The sequence below is a fragment of the Strigops habroptila genome, chromosome 3, assembly GCF_004027225.2.
Source record: "Strigops habroptila isolate Jane chromosome 3, bStrHab1.2.pri, whole genome shotgun sequence".
Lineage (NCBI taxonomy): Eukaryota > Metazoa > Chordata > Aves > Psittaciformes > Psittacidae > Strigops > Strigops habroptila.
In genome coordinates this window covers 15,467,980-15,482,747 of record NC_044279.2, presented here as the reverse complement: position 1 = coordinate 15,482,747, position 14,768 = coordinate 15,467,980, and the positions used below count along the sequence as shown (strand labels likewise).

The 14,768-nt window shown below is 34.9% G+C and overlaps 1 protein-coding gene across 1 annotated transcript in view; it reads left to right on the top strand.

Moving 5' to 3' along the window:
- The window catches only part of LRRK2 (leucine rich repeat kinase 2), a 69,564-nt gene that overhangs the window by 37,901 nt on the left and 16,895 nt on the right, over positions 1-14,768 (top strand). The window contains exons 25-37 of the mRNA XM_030478633.1: positions 1,037-1,185; positions 1,903-1,996; positions 3,831-4,017; positions 4,389-4,570; positions 5,247-5,476; positions 6,505-6,632; positions 7,867-8,085; positions 10,162-10,363; positions 10,982-11,070; positions 11,927-12,114; positions 13,042-13,196; positions 13,595-13,741; positions 13,894-14,085. Coding sequence (XP_030334493.1) covers positions 1,037-1,185; positions 1,903-1,996; positions 3,831-4,017; positions 4,389-4,570; positions 5,247-5,476; positions 6,505-6,632; positions 7,867-8,085; positions 10,162-10,363; positions 10,982-11,070; positions 11,927-12,114; positions 13,042-13,196; positions 13,595-13,741; positions 13,894-14,085 — 2,162 coding nt within the window. The remainder of the gene's footprint in view (positions 1-1,036; positions 1,186-1,902; positions 1,997-3,830; positions 4,018-4,388; positions 4,571-5,246; positions 5,477-6,504; positions 6,633-7,866; positions 8,086-10,161; positions 10,364-10,981; positions 11,071-11,926; positions 12,115-13,041; positions 13,197-13,594; positions 13,742-13,893; positions 14,086-14,768) is intronic.

The following is a 14,768-nucleotide window of genomic DNA, read 5'->3' as shown; positions in this document are numbered from 1 at the left end:
CATCCACAGGCCTGGCTCTGTTGTCTAACATATTCAACTAGGGTTTTGGTACACAGAACACAGTTTTCACTCTATTTCATATTCACCAAAGGTTTTTGTTTTCACCAAAGGTTTTTCAGTTGTGGTTCATGGAATTGTATTTATTGTTTATGGATATGTTTTAAATGACAGAAGCAGAGAAAATGTGTAATTTTTTGTTTATCAGCACTTTTTATTGTATTTGTTAATGAATAAGATAATTCATACCTATATGGAATTCCAAAGAACACTATTATTGATAGCTCTGTAAGCTGCGGATACTGTCTCATTCTTCTCCTATAATTTATTTTAAATAAGATGGTGATTTTTTATTTTACACAGGAGTTCGTAAAGAATAAATATAGCAACGTAAGTAACTAAAGGAAGCAGTATTAAATATGAGTCAAATATATAAAAGGGATATTTTAAATTCAAAATCGTGTTGCATTTCTTCTCTTCATTAGCTTTATTTTCAACTTTATTAGCAATATTACCCTTGAAAACAGTGCTGCCTGGTTCTGTCTCTGTATTTTCAGGATCTCTGTCTCTCTCTGGCGGTGTTCTTCCCAGAATACATTGTTTGTAGCATTGTATACTCATCCTGAATTGTATCCCTATATAGAATTCCTTTTTTTTTTTTTTTGTTCTAGATTGATAGTCAATCTGTGACTATAATCCTACAAACACATATCTTTAGTAAACAGAATTACTTACAAATGCAACAGTGCTGTTTGTGTGGGATTGAGCTGCAGTATGTAATCAGGAAATGACACCTTGTAGTACAGGCTGACATTTGCTCTCCAAAGTAATTAAAACAATCTTAATATCAGTCACATAACTCCTTGTTGCCACACTACCAGGCTTTTTACTGACTGGTTGGTCTTTGTACAGACAAAAGTCTTATTTATGGTTTACCAGTGTAAGAATAGCATTGTCAGATCAATACTCTTTACTTTCATTTATTAGCTAATAGTTTCTGAATAAAACAGGGATTTTTTTTTTCTTATTATTCTCACAGAAACAAAATTTCATGCTTACATTCATCCATATGCTTGAAAGAACTGAAAATTTTAAACATTAGTAAGAACAATATTTCATCCCTTGCTGAGAATGTCTTCATGGGCTGTACAAAACTGGAGCAGTTCAATGCCAGGATGAATGCTCTGGGTAAGTGTGAAAATAGGATCCACCTTCTAGAAACCATTCCCAGCCACAAACTTCCTCAGCCACCAGCATTCAGAGTCTTGGGAGAACAGAAAAGGAGAATACCACGTATGCTTGTCCCAAGCATGTTGCAGTGGCTTAGCATATTTTGTGCAAAGGTGTCAAAATTAATTTATCTGTGAAAAATACTAATTACATAAATGAGATTTTAATGGTTCTGCAGGAGTCCATAAGTTACTCTCAGAATTTGTTTCTGTCTTCAAGATAAAATCTTCCCCTTTTAAATTACTGTGACAGTTTTTCAGAACATAGCTCTTAGACCTGCATTAAACACAGCTGAATTGTTGGAGTCATTTTTATATGCATAAGACCCACCACTCACTGGGCGAATTATGGGAATGTATGTATACTGGCAATACAGCAAAGTGTAAATGAGATTATTTCAGTATTTAATGCCAATATGAGATGAAATATAGTATGATGTAATGTGATAAAAGCCAATGCATTGACTCTGTTCTAAACTTCTTTTGTTTTGAGAGTTTAGTTTTAAATAAGCTTTAAAAAAGTTTCAGATTCTGCCTTTGGTGGCTTGTGCAAAGACCTGTGTATATAGAAGATGATGGACTGACCTTTTTAGTCTGTCTTTGATTTTAGAAAATTCGAGTCTTAAAAACAAACAGTTCTGAAAAGTAATAGGATTAACCTCTTTTTCTGCTTTAGAAATAATACCTGACTTGTCATCCAGCATAACAAGCTTAAAATTATCTCAAAATCATTTTACTAAAGTCCCAGAAGCAATTCTTCTTCTACCACAGTAAGTTATTATTGTATTTATTGAAGTTACTGTCAGTTCTTGATGAAGAAAATCTCATGGCAAGACATGCATGTTTTACTGATTTTCAGGAAATTTTCTCTAACACATTAAATCCAAAAATTAGTAGCTTTTAACTGAAGACAAATCGGTCACATTTTCTTATTATTTTGAGAAATTCTGTTCCTCAAATTCAAATCATTGTTATTGAGTATATATTGCTTGAACTGAAGCTGACAATTCTTGCTAAGTCCAGAATGAATTTATTATTTTCTTGAAACCAGCAGTAAAAAGACACTGGCAATTTTTCTTTTTCAAGAAGTTCTGTGAACATTTGCACAAGGCTACTGAGATTAGTTTTTCACTTCCCAAATATCACAAGATATTTATTGTCAAAGAATGACACTTCCTCTAGATGGAATTGTGATAAAGATGCATGTGACATTTATTTTGGTATACCTTCAATGCATTTCTCTTGTGAAAATCAAACTTCTGCATTTTTTTATAGAAGTTACTGACCTTCGCAGGTCACTAGAATCAGATTGTGGAAGGAGAGGTCACAAGGGTTGAACAGATCAGTTATCTGATAGATGTGGGTAGATGTGAGTGCTGATGGCACCCTGGGAAGGCAGATGCACAAATTTGTGAACTTGCATTGATCAAATTTACATAGAGCATGTCATTATTAACATGATATTACACGTTTCAGGATGCTAACATTTATATTCACAGCAGTAAATTTAACGGATGTGTTAAAAATGGTGCAGCTTCCATGTTCTACATCTCCCAGCCCAGACAAATCAATGAGTTGCATGCTTCATGTTCCACAGTAGCATAAATAGCATGTGTGTCCAGCAGATGGCTTACAGAAATGAAATGTTCTTCTTTATGTAGTTCTTAAATATATATGTAGTTGAACTATACAGTTTATGCACATATATGTATTTACAAACATATTCTTAGAAACATTCTGATAAAAGTGTGAGATATTCGTACCATCTGACGTTAGCCTCCTAAGTTAGGAACAAGAAAGAGAGCAGCTCAGACCACCTAGTGAGGCTCCACAGTTTGTAAGTGGAATCTTGAGTTCTGGAAAGTTGGTAATACCAGGAAGTTCCCCATTGCCTTTTTTTTTTTTTTTTTAATTTGAAATTTATAGAAAAGCACATGAAAATACAGATTAGTGTTATGCTAAATTGCAATTACCTTTTTAAATATATTTATTCTAGCAAATTAAACATTGCACATAACAGGTCTTGCCCTGAGCTATAACTGGAATCATGAACTAAGCTCCATTCTCTGTTACTTGTATAAATGTATATTAGCTATACTGTTTACAGTTGAATTACAGGAGTGTGAAGCATACTTATCTGTATCTTCTACTAATCTGAACAGAGTTGTGCACATCTGCTAATTGTAGAAAGAATAAGGAAGTGGAGTATTACCACAATATGTACACTTATTTAAAGTGACTTCCATTTACTGTCTGCAACATATACACACAGTACAGTGTGGATGTTTGTTTTCATCACCAGGCAATTTCATCCACAGACAAATACATTGAAAGAATATTATACTAAATCAATCATATGTATTTTCTTTTTTTTCCTGAGGTAATGAAGACCTACTTAAAATATCATCTTAATTACTTTTCCTTGTAGTAGCAATTCTCTATCATCTTCTTCAATCTACATTCCTATCCGAAAACTATATGTTCTGATACCTAATCCATTTGTTTATTTATTAAAAAGTAATACAGTTCCAATACAAATCTCAGTGGTTTTTTTTTTTTTTTCATTTCCTAACTTCTTTTTTTTTTTATTTTTCATGTTTTCAGTTTGCGATCAGTAGATTTAAGCCAAAACAAGATCATAACGCTGCCTGGACCAATGCACTGGAAATCATTAAACTTAAGGGAGCTGTTATTTAATCATAATCAAATAGATGTCTTGGACTTGAGTGAAAAGGCATGTGTATGGTCTAGGCTAGAAAAGCTACACCTATCCCACAACAAGTTAAAGGAGGTAAAGTATAAGATTCTACCTAAAGAAAATGAAATAGTTTTTCAATGTTCCTTTGATTTTCATGTCACCTCTCACACCATCATAAATTCTATTAGTAAAATGTATGTAAATGCAGGTAATATTTCCTTTGAATGAAAATACCATATTTTATTAACCTTTTCTGTCTGGAATGTGTGATCATATAATCAGTTCGTATAATGAATTCATTTTGAGGTCCTTTGTCTATTCGTGTGGGAAATTAGGCCTGTTTATTAAGAAAAACTAAAAATACAGTGGTAAAAATAATACCTAGTTTTGTTAAGTATTTATGTATTCGTGCTCATACTGGTTTTTGTAACATTTAATTGCCCATTAAATGTTCTTTTGTTTAGATTCCTCCTCAGATTGGCTTCCTAGAGAACTTGACTTCTCTAGATGTAAGTCATAATCCGGATTTGAGATTCTTTCCTGATGAAATGGGAAGACTGTCCAAAATCTGGGATCTTCCTTTGGAAGGACTCCATCTTAATTTAGATTTCAAACATGTGGGATGCAAAGCCAGAGACATTATCAGGTTTGTTGCCCTATTGTTTTTGAATATCCTTATGTTGCTTTCCTGGGATATGCAGTAAGCATGAAGAACCATAGAATCAATCAGTTTGGAAAAGACCTTTAAGATCATCAAGTCCAACCATTCCCCCAGCACTGCCAAGGCCACTACTAAACCATGTCACTGAGGACCTCATCTACACAGTGCATGAACACTTCCAGGGACAGTGACTCCACCACTGCCCTGGGCAGCCTGAAAGCAACATATCCTTTTGAAAAAACATGCTGGTTTGGCTTATGAAATCCAGCATGCTACTCTATGGAAGGTATCATATCATATGAATTCACACACATAAAACAGATTATAGTGCTTTATATTTATAACAGTATTACTTCTTGAGTTTGGTGCTTTTATAAACCATGCAATAAATGGTGCTTACCAGTTATTTCTAGTATGTTTCTTGTGTTCCCAAGTGCACAGAGCATATTTTCTTGCTAATTACGAAATGAAGAGGCATATTCTGAATTAAGCTTTAGCTTTCAAATCAGAAATTAGAATAGATTGTTAAAATCCCAGTAATATCAAAAAGATATTGAAAATTTAAAGAAAATGGTATGGATTTAGATTTTTCCTTGGTCTTCAGTTCTGTTGGTATTTTTATTACACACTGCTGTGAGTTCTGCACACTTTTTTATGCCAGATTTCTTCAACAACGACTGAAGAAGGCTGTACCTTATAACAGAATGAAGCTCATGATTGTCGGAAACACTGGCAGTGGGAAAACTACCCTGCTACAACAATTAATGAAATGCAAACGAACAGAATTGGGCTCTCCAAAAGCTACAGTAGGCATTGATGTAGAAGACTGGATCATTCAAGGGAAAGGCAAAATGAAGAAAGATCTTATATTAAATGTGTGGGATTTTGGAGGTATTTAGAGAGCTTATTGTCCTTTACTATTGTCTTTTTATAGCACATTAATGCATTACTTATTCTTGGAGTCAGCCTGTGAAATTTTGAATTGTGGACAGTAGAATCATGCAAGCTTACACCAAAAGTCAAGTGTCTACTTATAAATTAGTGAATTCTGTAAATGGGCAGCTGATCCCTCAGATTTAATATAAAGCCTCAGAAATTTCTCATCCCCAGAAGTGGTCTGACCACTCGTTTTGACCATAGCCCTTTAGGACTGACATTTCAGAATAGTAAGAAACTGAAATCATCAGAAGAATCATCTTCCACTCAACTCTGTTTCTCCCTGTCATAGTCTAGGTCTCTCTAGGCTTTACAGCACCACTGTTCTGTAAGATCATAATAAAGGAAGAACTTAGAAGGAGTCTTCGAGGTTTTGGAAATCTTTCTAAGTTCGGGCAACTCCAGAAGCACTTGTAAAATTCAGGGGCACTTTAGGCTATAGAAGAGTTATTTTTAAACATGGGTCTGTGATCATTTAAATACAGTCTCTATCACAACGGATAAGCACAGAAGAGCAGCATTTAAGCTGAATGTCCAGCTTCAGATGTGATTTTAAGTGCTTAATCATGTGAACTTGGGAGTCTTATTTTAAAGTTGCTGGAAGGGTAAAAGCAAGGAAGGGAAGAAGGAAGGGGAGGGGTAGGAAGGAATGAAGGAGAAATTCAATATTCGAATTTTAAAAGAGTCATGAACTTTCAAGTTGTGTTTGTAGCAACCATGTTTATCCAGTTGTTAAATCTTACACTTCTTTATTTAAAACTAGTGTACATACTTGAACACTACGCTTCAGTCAATAAGCTACCACAGAGTACCTACCTAAAATTCATAGTTATTATAATATTCTTCTCAATTTAGATAATTTTCTGTAAGCATTAATTTCATTTGTGGATTAGTGATCTGAGAATAAGTGTTCTACTGCCTTTTTGTGATCTGAAAATGTTCAATGAGAGAAGTACTAAACCGTGGAAATTTTTTATCATTAGGACAAGAAGAGTTCTACAGTACCCATCCTCATTTTATGACCCAAAGAGCTTTATATCTTGCTGTTTACGATCTCAGCAAAGGACATGCAGAGGTAGATGCTATGAAGCCGTGGCTTTTTAACATCAAGGTAAGCCATAGATACATACAGAATGGAATTTCACATTCCCGGGAGCTGCTGCTGAACATCAAATAAACCACAAATATTTTTAGACAGGGAAAGAGGGAAGAAGCTCCTCAGTAAATAAAAATAGTAAGATGAAACAAAAGCTGAAATATACAATATATTGGATATGAAAATATTTGTAGATGTAAAAAATATGATCAGCACCATTTTGTACTTAAAATGGTAGACAGTGATGTGCAAAAGAATAGTTTGCATAATCTGGCAATACTTGACTGGTAAAAATAAGAAAGGGATAGTGTTAAAAGGATGAGTAGTTAAACCCACTTTTTCTTCTACGCCATTGTAAATTCTGTGGAAATCAGAATTTTACTAATTTAAAGCTGACTAGATGCAGGTTTGAAATCATGCTGGTAAGTGTATGCTTAGAATCCTGTTGTTAATAGAAGTGATTCCAGGACTATGGTAGGAAAATTGGTGTGAGAGTCTGCCTACGTATTTTCCTTCTGCGCTAAGTGTTTTATTTTCATTTGCTGGAATCACCCCATGGTGAGTGAGCATTACTTGTCTTTTCCTTTTCTATGATGGTTAGCCATGGCTGGGCAATGCAATTAGATGAAGATTTTGTATACTGATCCTGTTTGTTAAACTTGTCTTTTTCACTCTTTCCACCTTGAGCAGTGATACAGGACGGAGAGTTACAGTCAGTTTAGTGTTTATGAACACGATTTCTGATGTGTTCTCCTCTGCTATGCAGGGCTTGCCAGTGTGTCATTGCTGCACTGTTCTGATGACAAGTAGAGTACCCTTTGCTTTTCCATTTTGTTGGGCATTTTTAATGAAAAATACGGTTGTCCCTCTAATGTACTGACAATTTTATTAATCTGCAAAGTATGAAATCTAGATCTACACTTCTTCCTTTTAGAAAGAGCAGATTTTTGGATATTTCTACTTTGAAACAGACTGCTCTCTGTATGTTAAAAAATGTGTTTCATATTTATAGGCTAATGCATTTTTACTGCCTTATCCAGAGTCAAGGCTATTATATGGGATTGCAGTTTAAACTTACTCTGAATGAAGACATGAAATAGTATTTCGGATTTCAAACTTACTTAGAAGAGTTATATTTAAGGAGGGATAAACAGTTCCGTTTTTCATTGTATTGATTGTTTTGACTAAATTGCTCACATTTTATGTGAATATAAAAAAATAACATCAACTGTCTGGATCTTACTAACAGGCTCGAGCTTCAACATCCCCCGTCATTCTTGTTGGCACTCATTTAGATGTTTCTGATGAAATGCAACGTAAAGCCTGCATGAGTAAAATTACTAGAGAGCTCTTGAATAAGCGAGGCTTCCCAGCAATCCAAGATTATCACTTTGTGAATGCCACTGAAGAATCCGATTCCATTATCAGACTTCGGAAAATCATAATAAAGGAGAGTCTTCACTTCAAGGTAACTACATACTATTCATAATGTTGAAAACATCCTAGTTTTAGTTAAGTATTTAACATTAATTAACACATAATTAAATATATTTTTAGTGTGATAGCAAACTCATCTTGCCTTATATAAAATGTTACACACAGCAAAATAATGAAGGAAAATCACCAGGTTTGTTTTAATTTCATTTTCTACCAAAAAATTCAACTTAGCAAAAATCTCAGCTAAGTTACGTTTTCAAGCGGTAGGGCCATAAATAGAATATTTAATTAAAAATAGGCCATCTTTTTCTTATGAAATACAATCAAAACCTGCTTTTTGTTGGATGGCATCATGTAATTGCAATAGTATGTATTGCAAGATTTTAGGGGACCAGGAAGTAAGATTTTTTGATTTCTGAAAGCCAACTAATTCTCCATTTACTGATTTTATTTTACATAGTATGAAACTATTCCTAGAAAGGGGAATTCCGTGCTATCTCCTAAGCCACAGCATGAAGCAATAAGTGTGAATAATAAGTATGAAGAGACTAGCCCAGGCATGGATCTTATAGAAAGACAGGATCCAATCTGTTGCAAAAGAATATACATATTTTTATTTTTTCATTTATACAGCATCAATCATGTACAGTGTCATAACATGTTAAAGAGAAAAGGCGGTGTCCTGTGATACTGAAGTCAGTGGCAGAACTTCATAAATCATAGCAGAGCTCAAATTTCTTCTGGATTACTGCCTGGAAGATTTTATAGAGCTAATGCTGTATTTGTGACCAGCCTCACACTGGTGGTGTTTCAAAGGAGAGAAAGAGCATGCACACCTCATGTTTCTCTTTCAGGAACTACCAGCTTAGCCACATCTGTAATCTGCCTAACTTCATTCCACAGTTCAAGGAATAGCTAACCAGGGCGAAGTGGCAATGAGGTGGCCTATTCAGGTTGAATGAATTAATTCTACTTCTCATACATCCAGTAGGCATGAATAGAGCTGATGTTTGTAGATGTTTATCTAGCCCTCTATCTCACCACACTTCTTCAGCACGCAGGAGAAGGTCTGCTTTTTGAAAACATTTCCCTCTGAGGTACCTAGAAGTTTTTCCTGTAACATCCACATCTCTTATGCCTATGACTTAAACTGATGTTTAAACTTCACAAAAATGTAAGGTAGCCTGAAAAAATGAGATATTTTCCATAAATAATGTAGACACTTTGTGAAAAGAGTACTACAAGGTACCTTAGAAGTTAGACAAAGTGAGTTAAGTATTCAGCATTGTCATAAAGTGCTCTGAGTCTTTGAAGTTACACAAGGTACTAATCACATTTTTGACACATAAAAATGCCCCAGTACATTGGTGTTTAACTTCTTTTAGAGGAAGATTACAAACTAAGAAGCCAATTTGGAAATGTTGGGAAAATTGTTTCCCATTTCCTCAAAAAAAACCCTAGTTCAGCACGCACAGAGAATGAAAAACATTGTTGGGTGCTAGCTAACAACGAAGGTCAAAAAATGTCTGCAGGACTCAGGCTCAGGAAACAGGGGAAAGCATGCGACTGTTTCCGCTAAGTGTCACTAACCTGGCTTAATTTATTTCTTCCTCTCCTCTTGTCCACTGACTATCAGCAGTGGAGACTTTTAATTAAGCTACTACCCTTTCCCCCCCAGTTTATCTAAAGACATGTCTAGAAAGATTACAGATTGCAAGAGGTATAAACTTTTTATTCATTTACCTCTGTTCTTGTGCTCACTTGACACGTATGACATCATCTGTTCATACAGAAAATATTTTCCTTTTACTTCAAATCAAAGCTTCCTCTTTGAAATAAGGTCTTCTGAGAAGGCATCATTTTTTACAGAAATATGGAAGTATTTTCTTCTTTGACTTTTCATTTTTTGAAGAACATTCATGTTAAAATTCTGGAAGAATTAGTTGCATCTACCTTTCAGAAGCCATGTTACTCAGTAAATGAGTGTCCTTGTTCCTTCTTGCTGCTGCTGTTGAGTGGACATACCTTACCTTACGTCCTAGTTTTATTATCTACATTTCACATGAATAAATGAATACATTTAAGATTATTATTCCTAATTATACAGATCAGAGATCAGCCAGTGGTTGGTCAGCTAATTCCTGACAGCTACCTGGAGCTGGAGAAGAGAATTTTGCTGGAACGTAAAAATGTCCCAGTTGAATTTCCTGTGATTGATCAGAAACGCTTACTGGAACTCGTACAAGAAAGCCAGTTACAACTGGATGAAAATGAACTCCCTCATGCAATTCACTTTCTGAATGAATCAGGTAAAATATTATCTTCAGGTATGTTTGTTAGCACTTTATTGAAAATCTGAGGCAGAGCAACCTGTATGTATTTTTAAATCTCGCAGAAGTTTGCCGCAGTGTTGAGCTGAAATGCTTAAACTTGGGTAACTTTAGTTTGATAATCCAGGTTACTGTGTCACAAAGGAATTCCAAGATACAAAGGATCACTACTGTAACAATTTATATCTCTTACCCTTCCTTGAAAACATTATACCTGCTGGTTAGACAACACAGTTTCTGAAGAAAGACGCAATTGCTGTAATAGCTTGAAGAGAATAGTGATTAGGTGAATATAGGTAGCAGCTTCTCTCAGTGCTGTACAGACCACATAAGATTAAATAATAAACCACACATAGCTGCTTGGAAAAAAACCAAGTCAGATTACAAATCTAACAGGACATCTGAAAATCAAGTAAAGCTGAACAAACCATGATTGCATTCTACTGTCCTGAAATATTGACATAAATTCAATAGCTGCATTTATTATTCAAATTGCTTATGTCAAGTCACATAAAAAAGTAGCCCAGAGTGGGTTATTTACCGTGCTTAATACAGAACTTGAGAAACGCATTGCTAAATACAGTATTCTTTGTGCAGGTGTACTCCTCCATTTTCAAGACCCAGCACTACAGCTGAGAGATCTATATTTTGTAGATCCTAAGTGGCTGTGTAAAATCATGGCACAGGTTAGACTCTGATTACTTTTTTTATCTACATTTGTAAAACTTTTTCCCCTATCTGAAACTACTGTAACTTATCAGTGATTCTTCTTCACCATTTCTTTACTGTTCCATGATCTAGAATTTTCTCAGGGCACAGGTTGGTTTACCTGGCTCTTTCTGTTTCCTTTGCTTTCTAGACAACTGTCTGTCTAGAGTGGTTCTATGTTCTTATGCTGTAATGTTCAGGAACATTTAAACTGCACTGGACAAGAGAATAGCTGTAGAATATTAAAACCTCATGGATGCAAAGTAATCCTGCAATATGTTGTGATAAATTGAGATAAAGCTGGAGCTTTGGATTAAAGTAGTAAAAATGGGGGAAGAAGGGTCATTGTGTGCTTGGTGCTGATGGAAAAGGGGAGTGATATGGATTTGCACCTTGGGATGGGAGAGTATCAGACTGACTGCCTAAGAGAAATCATCAGTGAAATGTTGATCTAGAAACACTAGTTATGTATATTCAGATTTCCTAACCTCTGAAACTTTACCTTTCATTCAGTGCAGGAAATGGGATGGCAAAATGTTAAGTTTGAGCCTTTAAAGCTGGTGCAATTAAGAGTGAGAAAAGACCTAAAAGGTCACAACACACAGTGAAAACTACTGAAGCATGGTAACACACAAGTGGTTTGGACAGCTTAAATATTTTTCACTGCTGTCTTCTTGCTGGCTAGCATTATGGAAATGTTTGGTTTCACTGTGAAATGGAGTCCATTTTTCCCCCTAAATCTTAACCTACCAAATATTTAAGGGAACAAAGTTTGTCAGGAAAATGCAATCTAATGATGACTGTACAGCTGAAATTGTTTTACTTTTTTGACAGATTCTGACAGTGAAAGTGGAAGGCTTTTCTAAATATCCTAAGGGAATTGTAAAGCGCTCAGATGTGGAAAAATTCCTTTTAAAGAAGAGCAAGTTTCCTAAGATCTACATGTCACAGTACTTTAAGCTTCTAGAAAAGTTTCAGATTGCTTTGCCATTAGGAGAAGATCAACTACTAATACCAAGCAGGTAAGCAAAGAGCTAAACCCACAAATGACAGCCATAGAGATTGAAAAAACAACCATTCCCATCAGGTTAACTAGTTTAACTGGTCATGAAAGCAATTTGGTGTATGAAAGCATGATAATATACTTCATACACTACATTTTAGTAAATGCTTTCAGAAACATGTTAAGCTGATCTTGTAGCAGATAAAGCTTACATCTTATTAGCATGGTGGGTAAATGGAATCTATAAATAATAAAATGCTTTATGTTATGAGGATAATATTTCTTTTACAGTTACCATGCAGCAGGAAGATTATAATTTACCTTTACACTGCAGTATGCCAGTATTACAGATATTTATTGCAATATAAAAAATAACTATGGATTTCTATAGCCTATTTGCTTGGAGTGAGAACCACAGTGAAGTTACTCAGAGGCAGTATCTCCTCCAAACAGTCTAGTCATTAAATGTGGTGACAAAAAAATGTCATGAATGAATTCGAATGAGGTCTTTTAGCTTTATCTGAAGCACATAACACTGTTCCTCTGCCTCAATTACAGATTTCTTAGTGTGTTTAAGAATGCTTATCTTGCTTAATGGAGACAGTGTTGCATGGTTGCATTGATAAGAGTTTCTATGTTCTTCAAAGTCCTGACATAGGAAGATTTTATCTGAATGTCTTATCTGCCTTATATGTATCTCAGTTTTTTCTCGCATTTACATTCAATATCTAATGATTGTTATTGAAGTTCTGTTGGGATTAAATTACAGCAGAACTTCACTTTACCACAAGCAAGTAGAATAAGCAAATATACTACCTGTCTGCTCCCTGATAATTTGAATCATTCTTTAATAAATAATGTGTTTTATATAATAAACACTGTATGTCATCTGTCAGTTTGGATAAACAGCATCATTAAGTAATGACTAATATTTTTATTATTTCAGTTTGTCTGACCACAGACCTGTTATAGAGCTTCCCCACTGTGAAAATTCAGAAATTATCATCAGGCTTTATGAGATGCCGTACTTTCCTATGGGATTTTGGTCCAGGCTGATCAACAGGTTGCTTGAAATATCACCTTACATGCTGTCAGGAAGAGGTACAAATCTTTATGTTCAAAGCAATAGTGAGCACGAATTCATTGCTCACAAATGCCAGCACCTGCATATTAAAGCTCTGTTGTTTTGCTTTGGCTAATTTATGGTCACTTCACAAATGTAAGAAAATGAGCAGTGGTCATTCTGGTAACATAGAAATACCCAGAAACAGATAATGCCTGATCTTTACAGCGGTGTGAAAAAGAAGGCGAAGGTTGTATTCAGCTTTTGTAGGGCTATTCTCACGGCAAAGTTGTAGCTTTTATTTTGTTTTTTATTTGGGTAGGCATAAGTCTACAATCATAATTAAATATTCAAAGTACCATGAACTTTCCATATATTTAAAAATATTACATTCATATTGGAGATCAGATTTTTAATCTGATTTTGTATTTTCTAGAGCGAGCTCTTCGTCCTAACAGAATGTATTGGAGACAAGGCATTTACTTGAACTGGTCTCCTGAAGCCTATTGCCTGGTGGAGTCAGCAATATTTGACAACAACCCAGACAGTTTTTTGAAAATTACAGCACCTTCTTGCAGAAAAGGTTAATTATTCCTGAGCCTGATTTTTGCTCCAGTTTGAGTGCAGCTTGGCATTTGGTTTGTTGTGCTTTTGCCTTTGGAATGTAGAGTTTAGCTTTGTGATTGCAAGTATGGCAGATTGCGAATGTAATTTCCTGCTTTTGGTTTCTTCAAGGATGCATCCTTTTGGGGCAAGTCGTGGATCACATAGATTCTCTTATGGAAGAATGGTTTCCAGGTTTGCTGGATATAGACGTATGTGGTGAAGGGGAAACACTGTTGAAGAAATGGGCTCTGTACAGCTTTCAGGATGGTGAAGAACACCAAAAAATCCTTCTTGATGACTTACTTAAAAAAGCTGAAGAAGGTATATATTTATGCCATTTAGACATATAAGAGGTACACCTGTATGTAGATACATATTATATGACATCCCCTTTTTATAACATTTGGGTACTTCACGTTCTTTTAAAATGTTTCATTTCTGTAAGAAATAACTAACAGTATAAGTTAAAAGCAACTTGTTCTTTTTTTATGTAAGAGCCATCTGTATATGTATAGAATATGGGACAGATTGCAGCTACTCTCTATAGTCATGTATAAATGGTATTAATGAAAAGAATCATTTTATCATGATACTGATAATGCAGCTTCATTCGTGGAACTGAATCCAGCTCATAGTAAAGCTGATACTAGATCTTTTGGTAGGACCACATACAACAGAAATTCAAAAAGCAATATGCATTCTACATTCTACGTACTAACGGAATTCTTTCTTTTTATAGACAGAAAAATAATCTCTTGGTTGGTTTAGTGTTGTTACATAGTGACAATTGCTGTCACATTTGATCTGTACATATACAGAACCTCGAAAATACTTAAACATGAGATACATTAAGTTGAATGGCAAACTTAGTTTGTATATGTATATAAGTATGTTTATGTGTTTGTGTACGTATGTGTATATATACACACACATAAGGATTTCATTTTAGGTATATTGATCGTGCACTCACAGAGATACGTGTACCTTTCAGTGCCTTTTGAATG